Source organism: Vipera ursinii, assembly GCF_947247035.1.
Source record: "Vipera ursinii genome assembly, chromosome: 1".
Taxonomy (NCBI): domain Eukaryota; kingdom Metazoa; phylum Chordata; class Lepidosauria; order Squamata; family Viperidae; genus Vipera; species Vipera ursinii.
In genome coordinates, this window is record NC_139512.1 from 318,567,338 (window position 1) to 318,588,887 (window position 21,550).

General features: G+C 37.2%; 1 protein-coding gene across 2 annotated transcripts in view; it reads right to left on the reverse strand.

The window, feature by feature from the left end:
- ZC3H6 (zinc finger CCCH-type containing 6) overlaps positions 1–14,434 on the reverse strand; it is a 32,715-nt gene extending 18,281 nt beyond the window's left edge. The window contains exons 1-4 of one of the 2 annotated variants that reach the window (XM_083352495.1): positions 14,205–14,434; positions 7,315–7,498; positions 6,738–6,860; positions 808–1,039 (exon numbers count right to left, since the gene is read on the reverse strand). In XM_083352495.1, the coding sequence (XP_083208621.1) occupies positions 808–1,039; positions 6,738–6,860; positions 7,315–7,498; positions 14,205–14,296 (631 nt within the window). In that variant the 5' untranslated portion in view covers positions 14,297–14,434. Of the gene's footprint in view, positions 1–807; positions 1,040–6,737; positions 6,861–7,314; positions 7,499–13,360; positions 14,149–14,204 lie in introns of those variants that run through there. The other variant, XM_083352494.1, reaches the window with a different exon arrangement.
- Positions 14,435–21,550: the final 7,116 nt, after the last annotated feature.

Genomic DNA, 21,550 nt, shown 5'->3' on the forward strand with positions numbered 1-21,550 from the left:
AAGTATTCACATTTTTTTAGGCAGAAAAAACTTAATTGTGCTTTTAATGTAATTCTTCTGTGTATTAGCTGAGCAGCAGTTTGAAATCTTTTTGCACAAGACTATTTAACCGTTACACATAAGACTGAAGTTGCAAAATCAATTCATTTAATCTCCAAAGTTTCAGGTTTTTCAGATCTATGTTCCATGTTTAATTTACAGGACAAATGCATTTCTCTAGAATGACTAAACACGACAAAATTCAAGAACTATATGGGAAAGGGACTTTTCAGTATTAAAATACCTGCTCCTACTCTGTATTCCTTTCCTTTAATAAATAGAAAGGAATTCTCTGCTTTGCACCTGATCTTCAATTGAGCAGTTCTCTTTTTCTTAAGAAAAAATGCTAGCCATTCTCAAGTTAACATGCTTACTTACAAAAATTACATTAACTGGACTTCATGTAAAAGCATTACACATATAATTCCTTTTTTATTAATATGTAATTGTCATACTGGAATAATGTAACTATGTTGTCTATGTTCTTTTATGTTAAAATTTCTGATTACTTATAACAGAATGAACCTTTTTGGATATAAAAAAGCAGTTGACTGGAAAACAAAAGCCATCAGGTAAATGAACCTATAAAAGTATAAACTCACTGGAAATATAATGGTGAGATGATTAATGGTGAGATGACTATTGACAGTTTTTACTGCTGCTAATGGATTAATAGTGAAGTATCATAAAAATAAACATGACTCTGTATTCCATTCTGCACAGGTAGATACTAACTCAGATCTAATTGTTCTTTGATAACTGCCTTACCTTTGTGAATCCCTTTCATCCCTTGCTTTTTCCCTGCTTCTTTTGAAATTGGAGCTTCTAACTCATTAGTTTCTTTAGCTTGTCTATATTGCTTTAACTGGTCAACAAAATCTTCTTTTTCATCTTCATTGTAACAAAAATCATCACTGTAATTATCATAATCTTTGCTTTTTGTTTTTTTATTATGCTGTGTCTTCTGCGAAGGGGTGTATTTTCCTGAAATATGCCCATGCTGGATAAAAGATAAAGATAATTAGAAGCATATGAGAATACTAATTAGGAACAAATCTCTAATATATGATGTAACAAGACAGATCAAGATTCTACCTGAGGTTTACTAGGATATACACTGTAACATTTACTCTTCTAACGTTTTCTTTACTGTAATTTTTAAAAAAATATACTATCAGCATATTACCAGCATATTTTTAAAAATGGGAGGAAACTGTTTCTAGTGATGATCACCCCCCGACAAATTGAGAGTTACTGATGTAAGGTGCCTGCTCATTTAATTATGAGTAAATAGTAGTTTTCAAAGATTCAAAAATGAAATGAGTTTAGTTGGATTATTGCGTTTTTAAAAAAATTAATGTCCCCCCCAATGTATATATAATTCATGTAAAGTGGGCTATAGAAGAGAATACTTTTTAAAGCAAAGCACAGATTCTGTCTCCTTGTGAAGCTAACTGTATGCTGTATATGTAAATAATTAAGATGGATGAGAAAGTTTTAGAAGTAGTTAAGAGCTCCTCTGAAATACAGATTTAATACATTTTAATCGATATTTTGTTTGAGGTCAAAATTACATGGCTTTATTGAACATTAATTTGACTGCATCATTTTGTTGTAATAAAATTAGAACTGCTGAGAATAATGAAAACACATATAAATTTCAAACTATTACAGGATTATGCATACAAGCACCTCTGGTACAAGTGGTTTTTCCTTATATAATTTTTCCACCCATTCTAATGGGAGATAAACATATACATACAAGACCTGTACCTTCTTATCCTAGAGGCACTCTACTTTCATATGTTTCATTTCCCCTTCAGCCCTGTTGCAACTCCCCCCCCTGCCTTTTATTCAGGAAAATAACCAATTTGATGAATTCCAGAAAGAAGAAAAAGATCAATATTATACAAAACTGTCTGCAAAATTTCCATTCTGGATTCCCTTATTTTTTTAATTACTTACATTACATTAATTTACATTTACATTACTTCCAATCATATTAAGGTTTTGTGTGATTGCTGAAAATGTTAAATAGAAATGATTTGACTCAAATTAATTCATTGAAGTCAAGCACTTATCCCACTTTTATTTATTTATTTATTTATTTATAAGATGTATTGGCTGTCCATCTTACCACAGGGTAGCTCTGAGCAGCTTATAATCATTAAAGATACCCTCCCCCACACAGAAATGCACTAAAACATAAATAAGTTAAAACAAGCCAAATATTATGATCCAATTAAAGATGGGGGGACAGGATGACAGGGAGATGGGATCTGTTGTTAGTTGATCAATCCCCTCCACTGTGATGTATCCCCTTTGGAGCCCCAAGCTAGCTGGCAGAGCCAGATCTTTAGGCTCTGATGGAAGGTCAGGAGGGTTGAGGCAAACCTCACACTGGGGGGAGGGAGCAAGATGTTCCAGAGGGCAAATGCAATGGCAGAAAAGGCCCTTCTTCTAGACCCTGACCGCCAGAATAAGTGGGCCAACATGATCCACAGTGTGCCCCCTTTGCTGGCACAGGTGGGATGGGCCAATCTCAGTGGAACGAGATGGTTCTTCAGGTAGCTTGCACTCATGCCATGAAAGGCTGTAAAGTTGATTACCAATATGTTGAATTGCACCTGGAAGCAGACTGGCAGCTTGTGGAGCAGTGTTATATGGCAGGGGTCTTCAAACTTGGCCCTTTTATGACTTGTGGACTTCAACTCCCAGAATTCCTCAGCCAGCAAAGCTGGCTGAGGAATTCTGGGAGTTGAAGTCCACAAGTCATAAAAGGGCCAAGTTTGAAGACCCCTGTTATATGGGCCATTCTTTGGGCCCCAAGTACTCTCTGCACCATTACATTCTGCAGCAACTGTAGCTTCCAAATGCTCTTAAAGGGTCATGTAGAGCAGGGCTTTTCAACCGGTGGTACGTGTACCACTGGTGGTACATTAGTACCTGGCAGGTGGTATGCGACCCTGCCCAGCCTAGACAAGTGTAGCAGGGAGAGGGAATGAGCTAAAGCGGCACAGCGCAGGACTTGCTGTGAGAGTCCTCAGGAGCTGCAGGGCTGCTGGGATGAGACAAAGGCACCGGGATCGGCACTTCCAGCTCACCCAGAAGAGAAACGAGGAGGGAGTGGAGACAGGAGAGGCTATAAAAGGAGGCAGTTTTGGCAGGAGAGGGAGAGAAAAAAAAAGAGGTACCCTTGGGAAGAGGAGTCAGCTGGGGCTGCACCAAAAAGGAGGAAGAGGGGGAGGAGGGGGAGAGGAAAGGAGATAAAACAGGCCAGCAGGGAGCTGATCTACAACTTCATGGCAGCCATCTGTGCCGGGCGCGCACAGGTGGCAGCGAAAAACAGGCAAGAAACACAACAGGGGAGGGGTTACCCTCCAAGAGGAGTGAAGAAAGGCACCATCCCCTGAAGGAGACCAGCAAATGGCCCTCACCCATTCGGCTTTGTGGGTTCTGGGGGAGGGGATGCCGCGAGCGGCATCAGAGTCCACGTTACCTGTGCGACACCGCCCAGCCCCCAGCCTGTCTTGTTTGTCAGGTAGCAGTGCGCTCTCCTCACTGCATGGAGAGGCTGGGCCAGGCGAGGCAAAGCTGGAGAGAAGCTGAACCTGCCTGGGCACATGCACAGGAAGCAATGAGTGACCGTTTTGCCCCACAGGCTGACCGTGTTCTGAGCGCTTCGCTTTTACCCGGGATGCCAGGCCCCATGTGCTCTCTGCCTCCTGTGCGCACACTCAGGCAGGTTCGGCTTCTCGCCAGCTTCGCCTCGCCTGGCCCAGGTTCTCCACACAGTGAGAAGAGCACACCGCTGCCTGCTGAAACCAGGCAGGTTGGGGGCTGGGCGGCGTCATGCAGGTAATGTGGACTCGCAGCGTCCCTTCCCACAGAGCTGGGTGTCAGAAGTGGACGAGGCTATTTGCTGGTCTCCTTCAGGGGAAGGAAGGAAGGAAGGAGATGGGAATGAGAAAGAGGGAGGCAGTGAAGGAAGGAGGGTATGGATAGAGGGAGGAAGGAAAGAGGGAGATTGGAATGAGAGGGTGGGAGGGTCTTAGGCAAGTCCTGCCTTAGCACTTGGCCACCAGCAGACCTGCTGCCCTTTCACCATCCCCTTTCCCGCTCCTCCTGGCCTATTTTTTTTTAATTTTAATTTTAATCCCATTTATATCCCGCCCTTCTCCGAAGACTCAGGGCGGCTTACAATTTAAGCACAAACCAATGTGCTTAGCAATAGCCTTCATTCTATGTATATGCCTGCTTATTAGGGCTTTTGCCCCCCCCCAGCGGCATTATTACAAAGTCAGCTTATTGCCCCCAACAATCTGGGTCCTCATTTTACCTACCTCGGAAGGATGGAAGGCTGAGTCAACCTTGAGCCTGGTGGGATGCGAACCTGCACTAAATGCAGGCAGCTGGTGTTACTTAAGGAGGCATTAGCCCACTGCGCCACCAAGGCTCCTAACCACTATCCTGGTGGTTTCCCATCCTATTGCTAAGGATGCTTTGTTGACAAAGCCGGGTCTCCTCGCATGGAGAGGGAGTGGGCTTTCCTCTGACCCACTGACTCCTGAACCTACCATGAGCAACCTGGCCATGGAGAAAAGGTGGTAAGCACAGCCAGGCGCCCCCTCAAAGAAGTGGGGCTGGACTGGGTTGGGCTGCAGGGGCTCCAGGAGCTCAAGGGCTGGGCTGCGTGCTTGCCCTCCACTGCCCAAAGCTCCAGGCAGCCCACAACACTGTCTGGGAGTCCCCTGTGTGGCCAAAGAGGGAGAGCGAGGCTCCTCCGGTGGACCATGCCCTGGTGCCCACCCACGTCCAACCCTCTTCCACTAGTGACCCCCAGTTCCCCCCCAACCCCCCCCACAAACCCCACAGGGCCCCCACAACCTGAGCAACATTGAGCTGGCCATGCCCCCCCAGCCATTGACTTTGCCTGTCAAAAGGTTGAAAAGGGGATCACATGACACTAGGACAGTGACCATCATAAATATGAATCAGTTGCCAAGAATCCAAATGTAAACACCTGACCCTGGGGATGCTGCAACAGTCATAAGTGTGCAAAATGGTCATAAGTCACTTTTTCCAATGCCGTTGTAACTTCAAACAGTCACTAAGCGAACTGTTGTAAGTCAAGGACTACCTGTACTTTATATAACTTTTTTCCTTTTTTTTGGGGGGGGGGGTCATCAAGTTTTTGACACCTTGCTAGGTGACTGGTGGTATTTGAATATTGCCATATCTTAAAAGTGGTACAATCTGTGAAAAGGTTGAAAAACCCTGATGTAGAATGCATTACAATAGTCCAATCATGGGACTTTCTTATAAATTGAGGAACATTAGAAGTTTTGAAATGTCTTTTTTCCATAACAGATATTTATTGGATTTGGCCATCTATAATTTCATATTGTTAATATTATACATGTGTAAAAAGCAGCTGAACAGTATTCATGGAAACTTAGTCAACATGTATTTGCAGCTTCACTAAACTTTATTATGAAAAATATGGTAGACATATCAGATTATCAAAAATCCAAAATAATATCCATTTCCTTTCAAAATGTATGAATTAAAATGAAAGATTTTCATACCAACTGGAATATAGATTCTCCTTGACTTACAACCGTTCATTCAACAATGGTTCAAAGTTATGACAACCTTGGAAAAAGTGACTTATGAAAAATTACTTAACACTTATGACTGTTGCATTCCTGAGGTCACAATTGCAATTCAGTAGCTTGGCAATTGGCTCACATTTACTGCCAATTGCAGCATCCCGTGATCATGTGATTGTAATTTGTGACCCCTTTTGCCGATTTCCAGCAAAAAAATTGAAAAAAAAAACACCCACTGGGGAAGCTGGATTTGGTTAATGACAGAGCCTTGGTGGAGCAGTGGGCTAATGCCTCCTTAAGTAACACCAGCTGCCTGCAATTAGTGCAGGTTCGCATCCCACCAGGCTCAAGGTTGACTCAGCCTTCCATCCTTCCGAGGTAGGTAAAATGAGGACCCAGATTGTTGGGGGCAATAAGCTGACTTTGTAATAATGCCGCTTGGGGGGGGGCGAAAGCCCTAATAAGCAGGCATATACACAGAATGAAGGCTATTGCTAAGCACATTGGTTTGTGCTTAAATTGTAAGCCACCCTGAGTCTTCGGAGAAGGGCGGGATATAAATGGGATAAAAATAAAATAAAATAAAATAAAATAAAATAAAAATTATGATTTGCTTAACAAGTGCAATGATTCATTTAAAGACCGCTGTAAAATTGCCATAAATTTGAGTCTGACCTGATTTATGACTGCAATGACTAATGACAGAAATTCCAGTCCCAATTGTGGTTTGTTTGTTTGTTTATTTATTTATTTATTTATTATTGGGACTTATATGCCGCCCTGACTCCCGAAGGACTCCCGAAGGTTGTAAGTCAAGGACTACCAGTATTATATTTACAGTACTTATCCCTTACCTCCACATTGTAAAAAGAGTAACAAGGAACTAGATTTATTTAGGGAATAAATAAACAAACTATAATTACATATTTTGAAAAAGATACAATGCACTTATATGTCTGAATTAATTCAATATAATTAATTCCCTCTTTTGAGAAAAATGGACATTAGTCTGGGTAACATCAAGCAACAATTTAAATAGTGTGGAAAAATAAACAAAATGAAGTTAATTTTAAAAGCTGTCTGTACCTGAAGGAATGAAGACTCATAATCTCTATAGAAACCAGCTCCTTTCTTATGAGATCTTTCTGTACGTTCAGCATCAGAGTCAATGCTGTAGTCAGAACTATCATCACTAGAAGGTGAATTATGCTGAAAAGGAAGAGCAGTATCATTTATACAATGCTTGTTATAGTATGATCATATAGCGTGTGTGTGATTTCATACACATCTATCCGTATGATTGAAATTACTACGAGTAAGTATATCTGAACAAAATTGAGTGTGAGCTAGGGTTATACAAGGCAAATTAGCACAAGGACCAGTTTATCACCAATTAAGGTAGGTTGGGCATATAGTTAATGAGCCTTGCCAGTACACATTTCAGTTCACATGGGAGTAAGAATGTTAGAAGCAGCATGTGATGATGGCTCAGTGGACTGCTTTCTAAGGTATTTTGCAATCTGTAGGGAACCTCACCTTTTCAAGGAGTTAATATTCAGTGAACTAATTAAAGCAAAGGCATTCCAGTATAGTTTTACATTTTGTTTAAATAGATAATTATGTTAGAAATAAACTGCATAGCATGCTGAAGAACACTTCATACCTTGTGTTTATCTCGTCTTCTCCTTTTTGATTTTTTCTTCTCTTTTTCCTTTTTGCGCTTCTTTCGTGATTTTCTATGAGATTTTTCATTTTTAGGTTTATCTTCAACTTTTGTGCCTTTTTCTTCCTTATCTTCTTCAAGTCCAGCATCATCTATTTCACCATCTTCAAGTTCACCATCCTCTCTGCTCAAGAAAGATAAAATTAGATAAAATAAGAATTTGGAAGATTCCAGAAAACAATGCAAAATTGTTTTATGTCCATGTGTCTATTAGTCAAAATAGGGACATGCATTTAAATATGCTCACCTTAAATTAACATCTAGCAATATATTTATATTTCATATTTTTATTATATTTCTTTTATCAGACCATACAATTGCAATTGAAATTTTCTTAGTATTATTTTAATAAGTATATATTGTCTTATAACTAATTCTCAAAATAGTCCACAACTACTATATAATTCCTAATCACCAATATCTATATAAATATATTAATGAAGTATTACAGGTAGACCTTGACTTACAATCACAATTACACTAGAGACCAGACTTCTAGTTATACGTTGTTACAGTCACAAGTCGAGACACCCACATGACCAGCCCTGATTTTTTAATGGCAGCTATTAAGCAAATCATTATGCTTATTTAGTGAGGACCATGGTCATAAATGCAAACCAATTCTTCTAAAAGAGCAGTTTTTGCAGAAAACTGGCAAAAAATGTCGAAAATTGTAGTCATGTGACCATGGGATCTCCAACTATTGTTAAAGGTAAGCTGGTTGCTAAGTGCCCGACATGCGGTCATGTGACGATAAGAATATATGTTTAAATGTGGGATGATGTGTTGTGATGGCCTGAAGTGCTTTACAGGCTGTTAAGCACTGTTGTAGGCCCATCATAAGTTTTGGTGTTAAGTAATTAGTCACAAATCAAGGACTACTTGTAGAAGATTGCAGAAAGTAGCAAAAGTAATAAAGAACAAAATCCAACATTAAAAATTATTTAGATCTTTTCCAGTGGCACAATAATTACAAAATCTGCTATTTTATGACATTTTGATTTAAAATCTGGAAGAAATGCTTTTTGAGACAATGAAGTATAAAGATTAAGCTGTGACACTATATGCAGGGAGACCAATTTCTATTCCTATTCTTAGCCCTACATCACAAAATTGCTGTTGTGGGGCAAAAATATAATTTGTTCTGAACTTAGTAATACATGAGATAAAATATTGCTCAAAAAATAACTAAATGAATTATCCATTTATTATAAACATATAATTATGTTACAATAAATGTAGAAAAACATATAATTATGAAATATTATATATTATGGATTAGCTTACTCAGTTAAATAAGCCAAATGTTACTTGTAATATTATAAGTTTGTTTTCTTTGTTTGAAGTTTACATTACATAAATTATAGTTATGTATTATTTTATTTTTATTTTTGCTTAATTCAAGACAGCATATACACTAATGCTCCCACTTCAGATTTTCTCCAAAGCAATCTTGTGAGATGAGCTAAGAGCTTGACTGATCCAAAGTCCCTCAGCTGGCTTTCGTGCTTAAGGGAAGACTAGAAGACTATCTTCTGGTTTCTACCAACCACTTTAGCTCTACTGTATACCAAACTGACTCAAACAATTTAAAATTGCTTGTATTAACTTGAAATTTTATTCATGGCTGTTATAATTTATGCTTTTTAAATTGTATTAAGGGAAAAAAATTGTCATAGTTTTCTATGGTACAACTTAAAGTTAAGGTTGATGTAGATTTTAAGATTATCAGAAGTGATGCGCTGAAAATATGGAACAGATAGAAACCCTGACTGTGCCTGAAAATGCCTTTATGGATCTCAGCATAGGAAGCATACAGGAAAGATACAATACATAAAGAAAAATGGTTAAAATATAGAGAGTTGATAGAATAGGAACATAGAAGACATAAGATAAAATCAAGAAAGCAATTTTCTGTTGAGGAATTTAGTTTTCATTTTTTTATATGCGTAGTTAAAAGAAAGATTTAAGGTAGATAATAGGACATTTGACACAGAGCATCAGAACAAGAATTTGAAACTGAACTATGTACAACAAATGATAAACATACAACTGCATAAGTACATAAAGGTTCATTGATATTTGAAGTGGAAGATGGAACAAGTGAAAGACTAGAATATAAATTGTAAGAACTTTGGAACAATATACTGATGGAAATGGGAAAATATGTGGTTTATGGGATTGAAACTTACATTGTTATAACTTAAAAGACAATTTTCATAAAATGATGTATCACTGATATATGACTCTAGAAAAATTATCTAGAATGTATAAAAGTATTTCAAATTTCTGTTGGAAATGTGGACAATATGAGGAGTAATTTTATCATGAATAGTGGACTTGTAAAAAACCCCAGACATTACTGGGTTCAAATACATATAAGGATACAAAGAATTTTAATGATCAACATTCAACTGAAACCAGATTTTTTTTGCTGAGATTAATAAACAGTTAATAAAAAACAGTCATGGGTGATTATTTTTATGTATGATTCCTGTTGTAATACTTTTATATGTGTAAAAATGGAAAGACTCTGAAATACCCACAATGGAAGAATGGCTGGAAAAGATGAAAGAACTAGCAAAAGTGGCAAATTTAACTTGTTTGATCAGCAATTATATTTATCAGTGCCTGAAAACTCTTATGAACTTTTTGCTGGAAAAAAAAGAAAGAAAAATTAATTTGTGATTTATGAGTCTGAATATTAGAAAGGAAAGCTTATGGAAAGAAAGAAACATGAAGTAAGTTTGGAAAAAGAGAGTAAAATATAAATGCTTTTATAACTGCTACCAAAAAGTTCAGAAGCTGCTTCTTTATAATCTTTTCTTTCATTTTTCTTTTTTCCCCTATTTTCTTATTCACTATTCTTTGTTTCCTTGTTTTTTTTCTGATATTTGAATTGTTTTTATCTTGTTAAAAAGTTCTTCAATAAAAATTATATTAAAAACAGTTCAAAACATATCCAAGATAGATAGAACAGAAACTGCAGCCACTATTGTTTTATTTTCTGAGAATGCCCTTTGGGGTCTATGTGGGGCATAGGAAAGCCCCTGAAATACAAGATATGCTTGCAGAAGGTATTTTATCATGCTTGCCACCATTTTCATAATTAAAATAGTGATTTTAGAAAAATCATTGGGTTAGGGAATTTGAGTCATTAAAATGGGTTAGCAGGTATACTATTATTCATAAACAAATTGATACTTCTGAATATAATTATGCTTTGTAGTTTGAAATAGTGACTTCCAAAACCAAATCTATTTACTACTGAATAAACCAAGCATATATCTAACACATTAGTAAATGATGCCTAAAACTGTTAGCAAAAGCTAGTATGATATTCAGACAAAGGTTTCCTATTGTTATAGACACCCTTTATTTTCACAATTAATAAGAGGTACAGAATCAAAGCTACATTTGAAGAATGAAGTGTTCTAGGTCATAATAGTACACTGAATAATACACTGAAGCTTAATTTCCTTACTTTTCATGCTCATCTAAATTGGCCTTTTCCAAACTGAAATGTTGGACTATAACTCCCAAAATTATATATCAACTTCTGGGATTTGTAATCAAATACTCCTGGAAAATATCAAGTTGAAGAAGGCTAATTTAAAATGCACATAAAACTAGGAAAACTTTAGAACAAAGGAAAAAAATGTCATTCAACACAGCTAATGGAAACATTGGCACAGCTGGCAAAGAAACAGGGTGTGTTCAGAAAAGTGACTTAGCTCAGCCATGCAATAAGTTCCCTAGGGTATAAACGAAATCATCTTTGGCAGTTTTCAGGCTACAGTTATATAAGATTCTTAATTTATAAGTATTCATATGTGTTTAATACATCCAGCTTCCAAAGTGAAGTTAAACAAGATGACCTTTTTAAAATGTAAGATGCTATAATTATGTCTTTAATGTAATAATTACTTAACAATACGCTGGCCCCAAGAACTTAACTGATGTAATTTTAATCACAGTTTAGACATACAAGAACTTTATATACAATATTTAAATTACAAAGTACACTTTTGCCATAGTAATGTGTATGTATATATCATATTACAAAAGCAGAGTAACAGTGTAACAAGAATACATCTTATGCTGTTACTTTGAGAAAAAATACTGTTTTGAAGATAAATTTCCAAAACCTATTTTTAACTTCATTCTATTAAGAAAGATTTTTAAAAGATTTAATGTGATAGAAACTAAACAGAAGCTACCTAATACAATGATGCAAAAATATATGCTTTCCATTATTTCAACTGAATTCCATAAACCTACACTATAGTTTGAAACACCAAAATTTTTAGCTAATAAACTAAAAAGTGATAATGCATAACCGAGAAAGCCTCTTTCCATAGCAAGCTTTAACCAAACTTTTAATTACTCACTTAAAAACATTTAAATTATATAAAAATAGTAAACATATCAGTGAAACCTGATCCAAATAAACTCTTCTTGCAATTAGTGATGTATTTATTTTCAAAAAGGACATTAGTTTAATCTGACAACTATAGTAACAAATATTTTCATGTGGTTGTAAATTTTTATGATACCTTCTAAAACATCAGTATCATGAACTTCCATGGAATATAACATTTGGGGTTGTCACTGCTAGTTCTATACTTGTGAAAAGACATGCTAATTGAATTTCATATGTTATCTTAAATTCCAAATTATATTATGAAGACAAAGATTCATGTATGCATGTTTTGGAGACTATTTGCAAATGGGTCATTTGAGTTAATGTTAAAATATTTACATGTTAAAATAATTACACATGAATAAGCTATATTTATATTTTAAGCTCTATACACTAACTCCATTTATTTATGAATTCTCATGTAGAGAAATAGTCAAGAAATGCAGTTTCTGGGAGTTACTAGTGAATTATTTCAGCATTTATCTTTCCAAATATATTTAGCTATGTCAGTGCAAGAATGGAACAGGAAAATGGGCAACTGTATTTTTAAGAACTAAGATGGGCCATCACCATAGGTTAAATAATTGAGATCTGTCTTTAGATCATTTTATTGAAACAAAATGAGAGCTCTCTTGAAAAGAAAAGAGCACAACCCTTTGTTTCCTTCAAAATGTTACATGGAAGTCAGTGGACAAGATAACTCCATTCTATTTGAAATAGTTGAATGTGGACTTTGACTACTTGTTTTGAGATTCCTGACTTTTCTAATAAGAGAGAGGGAGGGAGGGAGAGAGAGAGAGAACTTCAAAATAAGGAAGTACAACTCTTATCTATTCTCTCAAAAACAATTAAATAACCCCAACTTTAAAGTTACCCACTTAAAATATATTTCATTGATTAGAGACATCTTGAAGGTTAAAAGGAAAGAGTATAAGGAATTATTAATGCATTTGTCATGGTTAACAGGAATAATTTCATTAGGGGCTATTTTGCAAAGTCATACAATTTCTTATTAGCCTTAGTATAATTCCACCTATTCTAAACAGATCCTCTTGTAGATTTAGATTGACTTTGGTCAACATCAATATACTACATGAATATTTTTTTAAAATGTTATCTAATTTTATAGAAAAATAAGTTTGTTTTGTTTTGCATGCATCTTGTATTTATTATTACAGTTTGTCACTTATCATGGAAGTCATATGATAATTTGTTCTGGTTCTACTAATTAACATGCAAACTTTATTTTGCTGGACAGTTCAGTTTAGGTTGACTAATATTAAAAGTAACAATGCTGTACTGCTGTATTCATTTTGAAATACCCACTGCTTTATCAACTATTTAAAACACTGTAGTTAGTAAAAAGTGCTGATTTGAAGGCATGATATGAGGCCCAGACCTGATTCACTGTAGCTATGGGCAAGTCATTTGAATTGCTATTCTCCTTGGTATTCCTGTTTGTAGAAGAGGGGGAAAAGGCTATATTCTACTTACTGTGTTGCTGCATGAATAAGGGATTATGTAATGTTTTGTATCACTTTCATAAAACAGTATTGTACATACTTGTGGAGGGACACCGGGATTATAGGAGACTTGTCTGTTAATGGGACCACCATTACAAATCTTGATGTAAAGAAGATTTTTGCATACATGTTGGAGAATGTGGGAGAAATAATTTCAGGTTTCCACATGTTTAAAAACAAATTAGTGAAGGAAGCCATATCTGTATGAAAACAAACATTTGCACAGAGACAGAGACAGAGAAAGGGGGGGGGGAGAAAAAGAGAGAGAAAAGGAGCAGGACTTCAAACCAGAAAATGCCTCTGGTTTGTTAGATTATGGAATTAGAATTGTAAACTGTCAAAGAGAAAAATCTGACAAAACCTCATATATATATATACACACATACAAAAAAGAGTTCCAGTTAATGTGTAAGGTGTATACATTGTTATATAGCTTCATATATGTTACATATATGAGGGGATACAGTCTGCCTGTGAGTTCAAATGGCAATGAGACGGGATTAAGAACAACAGTGACATTACATACAGACAATGTAAAGTGCATTTTATGGAAAAAAATGTAAAAAAAAGGAAATGTAAAAAAATTCATGCAAAATGCACCTTGAAGTTATCACCCACCCTTAAAGACATCCTTGTATCTAGACTAAAAAGAAAAAAAAACCCACCCCTACCTCAGTCTGAAGGTGACTTTCCCCCATACAACGCTATAGACATTTTCTTTCCTTAAATTCACCTAGGCACATTTAAGACATCGTTATTACCACCATTATCATCATCATCATCATCATCACATAGCATACCATCATTCTCAGTTATTATCACTGTTAATTATCACCATTGAGAAGCGGAGAGAGAGAAAGAGAAAGAGAAGAACGTTACTCGACCTTTCGTCCCCTGCATGTTGCCTGTCAGAGTCGGGCATGTTTTGGTCAAGAACTGGGTTTGGGGGATTGGAGAATAGGCTTTCAAAGGCCATTGTGCTGGTTGTGCCTGTGTGCAGGGAGGAGGAGGAGGAGGAGGAGGAAGGGGGGGAGGAAGGCAGGACGCTGCTGCCAGTCGTAGGGCGCAGGGAGAGGAGGTGGAGGCGGCGCGCACTCGTGCGCACACACAAATATACACACACACTCACACTCGCACAGGGGAGCGGCAGCGCTGCGCCTACAGGGCTCGACGACGCGAGGTGTTCCCTCCGTGCAGCGGCGAACGAGATTTCACGCACGTATTTACTGAATTGGGGGGAACACAAACATAAGATACACAGAAGGGCACTTTTTTAACGGCCGCTCGAAGGGAGGCTGCCCTGCGCCTCCCGGGAAAAAAAAAGAGATGGGAGCTAAAGGCAGCTTATGAGGAGTTCGGTACACACAGACCATACGGAGGAAGGAGGCAGCAGGAAGAAACAGGCAGAGCGGAAGGGAGGAAGACGGGACACGTTGGCCGGAGAGATGAGCTGTTCTGATTATGTCTTCCTTACAAACATGGCGCCCGCCCGCTCACCACTACGAGAGAGAGAAAGACGGGAAAAAAAGGGGACCAATGGCGCGCGCGGAATGGATGGGGGGTGGGGGCGGAGGCTGGACACGCTCACAAAATGGCGGCGATTGGCGTCGCTCACAAAGTGCCGAGGAAGGCTAGGAAGGGGGAAAAAAAACAACAGCCAGCTTCTCCCTGGCAGCTTTCGGGTGGCCGTGACCGATGCGGCGTTTGGTTGCACGCTCTTCTGTGCCTCGCTGTCGTCACCAGATATAGGAAAGGCTTCCCCGCCTGCCATTGGCTCGCGCCGCCGAGGGCAAGATGCCCGTTGGGCGCGCTGGGGGGGGGGGAGAAAGGGAAAGCGAAAAGCGCGCGCAACTACATGGCGATGGCGCAATCGCTAAAAGAGGGGGATTCCGCGCGAAGAGGTTCGCCTATTGGGCTTCTCTTGGCAGCGCCTTGGCTTGAGAGAGTGCTTGAGAGGACGAGAAAGGAACGCACTTGTACAAAAAAAAAGCAGGGAAAGTGATTACTTAACTTATTACTCACCCTCAGTTATGGTAGGACTGCACTAAGAACAAAGGAGAAATGGGTTCACTCAAGTCTTCGGAAAAGGGCGAGGGCAAAACTTTAAGCGTCAAGCCTGGTTAGTATTTAGATGGGAGATCACTAGGAAACCTCAGATGTAGCTTGGACTGGGAAATAAAATACCCTGGAAGAAGCTAAGGGCAACCTCTTTGGTTTTTATAGCATTCTCTCTTGCTCTCCTTTTTTCCTGTCAAATAATTAATATCTTTGTGTCCATTCTGCCACCAGGAGCTAAACTTGAGTCTAGTATACTTCACCTTTTAGTACAACTTCATCCATTTTTATACTGCAGGTACGTAGCTTGGCTTCTGACTCTGCAATACCCAGTGCTCTAAAAGTTGTACCAAATTTTAACTTTTGAGATGACAACAGGTCTAGGTCTCAAATATATCTGCCCAGTCTAGTATAAATTAGCACATGTGGGATAATAATGTTACTGTGAATGAAGCTCAAATTGTTACTGGATGCCGTAAACCTACCTCTCTAAATAAGATCCAGTGGAGGAGCTCGCACTGATGAAAGCTGGGAACTATGGAAATCTATGAATAGACTGCATTGGAAGTTATTCACAAAAGTGAACTCTAAAATCTCCTAAAACATTTCAAACAGAAGCCATTTTGTGAAGACTATTTGAACTATGTGATTTAGTCCCTCCCTCTCTCCCACTCCCTCTCTCTCTTATTAGAAAAGACTTGGATGAAGAACTATGGCTCTCCTGAGCCACAGCATCTATCAGCATTGAGCTATATAATAGTGGTTCTACTTTGTTCTGAATGGGCAGTTACAGCTGATATTAGAGGGGCTGGTATGCTCAACTCCCTGCTCCTTTGTGGATAAAGTACTGCTGCATCCTCCCATGTTATTCAAAATATGTGTGGTATTATAGGGGGAAATCATTGGTTTGGGGTGAGGTGTCAGCAATACTGATGACACTCAGTTGTTCATTGCCATTCAGATTGGGCAGGAAATACAGTGATTGTTTTCTCCGGATGAGTAAAGGCTATCAGAATTCTGGATGAGATGAAATGGTTGCACCTGAACACGCAAACTGAATTATTGATTATCCAGAAGCCTTTGAGTTCCCTAATGGCATTCAGTCCTCTTTCTTTTGGGAAGGGACTCATGGTCCTTTCATGCAGTGTTGTAAAACTTGGTTTCTTTTCATTTTATTTTTACCCCTTCTTACAAGATTCATCCAAGCTTTAACTCTTTTGTAAGTCCAGTACAAAAGAATTATTCAGGTCGCTCTCTTATTATTTATAATTCCTTTTGATTTTTAAAACATCAATTTCTTTTGTATGTCCAATGAAATGTCTTTTTCCATGTCATTCTTATAGTCTGTTATTTTTAGATCGACTTTTAATGACACTCTGTCAGATAAAGCTTGTTCCTCTTCTGCCCTTTCTTCTAAAACATTTTTGGATACAGTCTGTCCATAGAAGCAAACACTGATATTAAGTTCAGATTTCATTTTTCAAAAGTATCCATATTTCCGATATTGAAATTCTTTGTGTCATTTGGTTAATCAGAATTTATTCTTCTTTAGTTAAAATCATTAGTTTTTTCTAGTGTCCAGTTTTAAAATTGTTTATCTCTTTTATATCTTAGAAAGAATAAAAATGACTTTCTCACAGGAAGGATTATTTATAATTAATTTCAAAATCTTATTTCAAATTTATCTGGGCCTTAATTGGTTGATGACTTTATAAACTCAAAGTTTCAATTAGCTTTTGCTATATATTTCATTTTCCTTCATTAAGGGTTGAAGGTAGATTCACCTAATGTTTTCAGACCTGTCATGCCACGGATTTCTAATAGCTGAAAAGCAGTTAACAAGCAATTTCAGAAAGTAATTAGAAAAGCAAATATACAAACTTACTGTCATTTTAAAGGCACCAACTAAAGTTTGAGCAAGATGGCTATTCCTTCATCTCCCAGTGTGCAAAACCTGCTAGAGACCATAGTTGTTTGGTCTCCTTAAGAAAAGCAACTGCCTGTTCCGGTTTGCGCTTGCAAAACCCTCGCTGTCCAGTTTTTCTCCGTTGAGAGACCCTAAAAAGGGTCGAAAGTTGCCCTGGAGGGGCAACAACCATGAGGAGGTCCTCCGAGCAATCAAAGCCCTCTTTGATCCGGAGCAGCTCCTTTGGACCGACAAAGAAAAGATCCGCCATTAACATGGCCGATCATTAAGTCGTTTCCTGCCGAAAGCCAAAATTACTACCAAGCAAAACGAAAGCAACGAGGTGGATTTGGATGAGATCTTACCTTTCTTATTTCTCCAACTACTTTCCTGTGGGAGCATTTTGAAAATTTCTGCCCCCCCCTTTTTGGAAGAGCGGCATCTGCTTATTTGGGCAATTAAAGTCTCAAAAGAAATGGAAAAACATAACTAAACTAAACTAAATAACTAATCTAAACAACTGGATTTGTACCTTTGGAATATTTGGGGCACCAAAAAGTTCTTATTGCTACGGGGACCTATTACCCTATTTACTCTTTAAGCTGGAAAAGGGAAAAAAAGGAAAAATCTAAACTGGATAAAAGCCTTATTTGAGTCTGGGAAAAAGATTTTTCGTGCTATTGAGGACATCTTGTGGCAAAGCCTGGTATAGCAAGGAAACTTTACTTTTATTGTGAGATCTGGCTGTAGCCCAGATTTGTCCTTGGCATTATTTTTAAAGCTAAGAACTTGAAACACCTGGCAGCGAAAACAACTTCTAGGAATAGTGGAGGTGGACATTTGCTGACCCTTATCAAAATAGCCTCTACCAAAGACCTATCTGTAAACATCGTAGAAATATCCACAACTTAACTAAACTTATACTTGAAAAAACCCTTGAAGCGACTGAACTAATGAACTCCAGACTGAAAGATAAAGGTGCCAGCTTAAACCTACCAAATGAAGCCCTGACTGCAATTGATGAACTGACAATCCAAAAACCAACAGAAGAGGAAGAAATTAATATTAAAATAGGGGACCTTAAAGAACAACAAGTACAATCTACTGAGAGCTTTGACACCCAAACCTTGATCTCAATTACACAACCTACAATCCAAAAAACAATAGAAGCCGAAGAAAGGAACACTAAGATGGAGGATGTTAAGGATCTCCAAGCACAGTATATTAAGAATCCAGCCAGCCAAACAACTACTACAACAATGGACATGACCTCCTATCCAAGCCCGATGGGACCAGAAGAAGAAGACGACCAGACTGAACCAACGACAGCTATACTAAAACAAACATGGGGGTTTGATTTATCAGAGCAACAATTTAATGATTATAAAGGGGCCATTTCCTTTGAAAAATTGACAACTGGGTGATCTCCCTTAATTCAAACGTGTAGGAACGAAGGGAGACCCATTTGAGAACAAGCACTGGTATAGAAGCCTGCATGGCACAAAAAGAAAGCTAGAGTTAGATTTAAAAATTGGGTTCTTTTGTGATTTATAATGACAGAGCCTAATTTTTTTAATGGGCTGGGGAGTCTTTAATAGATATAAATTGACTTTATATTTAGGATTTAGATTTCCAAGGGAAATGAAAATTAGCTATTAGAACATAGTTTTGAATTATAGAACTTGGAATGATAGAATAAAAGTTACTTTATTAATAATCGATGAACCACTAAGATGAGAAATAGAATATATTTGTGAAATAAAATAAAAATATTTAAGCAAACAATACATGTATTTTAGATATGACAACCATTATATAATGAAATAGGGAAATTTTGGGTTACCCGAAAACAGTATTATGGATACTAAAGGCTAATTTAGAGCACTGTAATTGAAATTAGGTAAAATTTAAAAACAGGACATGGATAAGTATAAGTTAAAATATATTGATAATTGTCTCAACTGACTGTGCTATAACTAGAAATGTATTAATTTGTGATATTGTAATTAAGGGAATTGGAGAGGGAACTTTTGCTGATGTAACCTGGATTATGTACAAAAAGATTTTTTATTGGACTTTTGATTACCCAATCACCACGTTGCTTAATAAATATCTGGATGTAAAATTGGAAAATTAATAAAACTTGTTTTTGTTTTTAAAAAAGCAACTGCTTAGACTAGAGCATTTGTGGACAATCTTCTGTCTCTTTACTTAGAGAGATTGGAAGAACCAATTTACTCAATGACTTCATTCTTTGCTATGGCCATTCTGTTTTTGCACAGCTATCTTCATTTTGCCATTTGTTCCTCTGGGAGTGATTTGCTGTGCAGACTAGTATTGTACGAGGCTTTAAATAAAGAAGTAAATGCAGACTCTACTTATTTTCTTTACTGCTTCTTTTTTCAGTCTTGTGCTTTCTAGATGTATTAAACTGTAATTCCTAACTGCATCCCTGACACACTTAAAAGGAGAAGTCGGGGAAAAATCTTTATTGTTACTGTAAGTCTATCTTGATAAAAGTTTATTATTTATTTTTGTCCACCAGGAGGCATGTTTGAGCTTTTTATGGTTTTTTAGCAAAAGTACAGCCATTCAGATGGAAAAATTAGTAGTTCTAACAAAATACTGATAATGCTCAGTACAGAGAAACCACTATTTTACAATGAAGAAGAATTCAGCAAGGAGTGTTGTGGCAAACTTTTTGAAAGATTATTATATACTTTTTAAACATCATGGCATACCCCCTAACCTCCCATATCAATGATAGCATTTGGAGTCAGCTTTTAGACTGTCTAGTAACTATTAATAGTTTTATCTAATTTTTATAATGTAATGGAGATAAGAAATTTGTGCCATCTATAGATAGGTTCATATATTACATTAAACCAAGTTACAGTTTTTGTGGTAGGTTTGTTAAGTTAGTCCATTATAATTTATTTAAAAAATAATCTTATGCTTTCCTGATAGATTATATCCAAGAATTAGACTAACATCATAACCTTACCTTGGAAAGTACCAGATTGTGGGAGACTACATTAAAGAATATAAAGATGTGATACAACCCAGAGGAATGTTTTTCGTATAGAAATATCCATCAATTTACTTCAGTGCAGGAGAATTGTGCAGGAAAACTTCCTATTGAGTTACAAAAATAATTATACAATTACAATTCTATATTGTTAATTGTTTTAAGGATTCAAATTCCAGAATATTTTCAATATTCTCTGTGTCAGGACTTTTCAACCTTTTCACCCATTGTACCACTTTTAGGATATGGCAACATCCGAGTACCACCAGTCGCCTAGCTCCAGTCATCTCTCGCTTAGGCTTGTGCGGTGCTGCCATCGATTCAGCTCATTCCCCTTCCCCGCTACCACTTTTCTAGGATGGTCGCATACCACCTGCCAGGTGACAATACCACAGGTGGTACCCGTACAACTGGTTGAAAAGCCCTGCTCTACGTTATAAAACTAAAATAGATTATGTAATATTCACCATTTGCGAAAGAAAAGAGGAACTATATTTAAGTACAGTGCTTGCTTACTATATCCAAAATAATGATTCTGTATTCTCTTAGTTTATGTATCTAATAGTATATTCTGAAGTCATTGTTTTTTCTCTTGCAAATATAAAATAAATGCTCAATTCATAAACACCTATGGAAAGAATAAGCTCTCCAAAATGCTTAGCCATAATTACATGCATTCTATGTTGTCAAGAAAAAATGGTTGGCATATTTTATTTTATTTTTTATTTTAATTCCATTTATATCCCGCCCTTCTCCGAAGACTCAGGGCGGCTTACAAGCTTAGCAGTAGCCTTCATTCTATGTATGTGCCTGCTTATTAGGGCTTCCCCCCCCCCCAAGCGGCATTATTACAAAGTCAGCTTAATTGCCCCCAACAATCTGGGTCCTCATGGGAAGCTAATGACATACCTTTTCCAACAGGCCGACCTGGACTGATGATAAGGGTTTTTAATTATGTTTTTAATGGTTTTATTGGTTTTAGTGGGGCTTTGTGATAGCTTAATTTTTTTTAATATTTGTATTTTGTATTTTATTGTTGTTACCCACCCTGAGTCCTTCGGGAGATAGGGCGGCATATAAGTCCGTCCGTTCGTACATACATACATACATACATACATACATACATAAATAGAAAGAAAGAAAGAAAGAAAAAGAAAGAAAGAAAGAAAGAGAAAGGCAGGCACTTTTTATTAAATGCAAAGTATTTAAAATTGTGTGGTTTGGCTAACAAAATTTCTCAG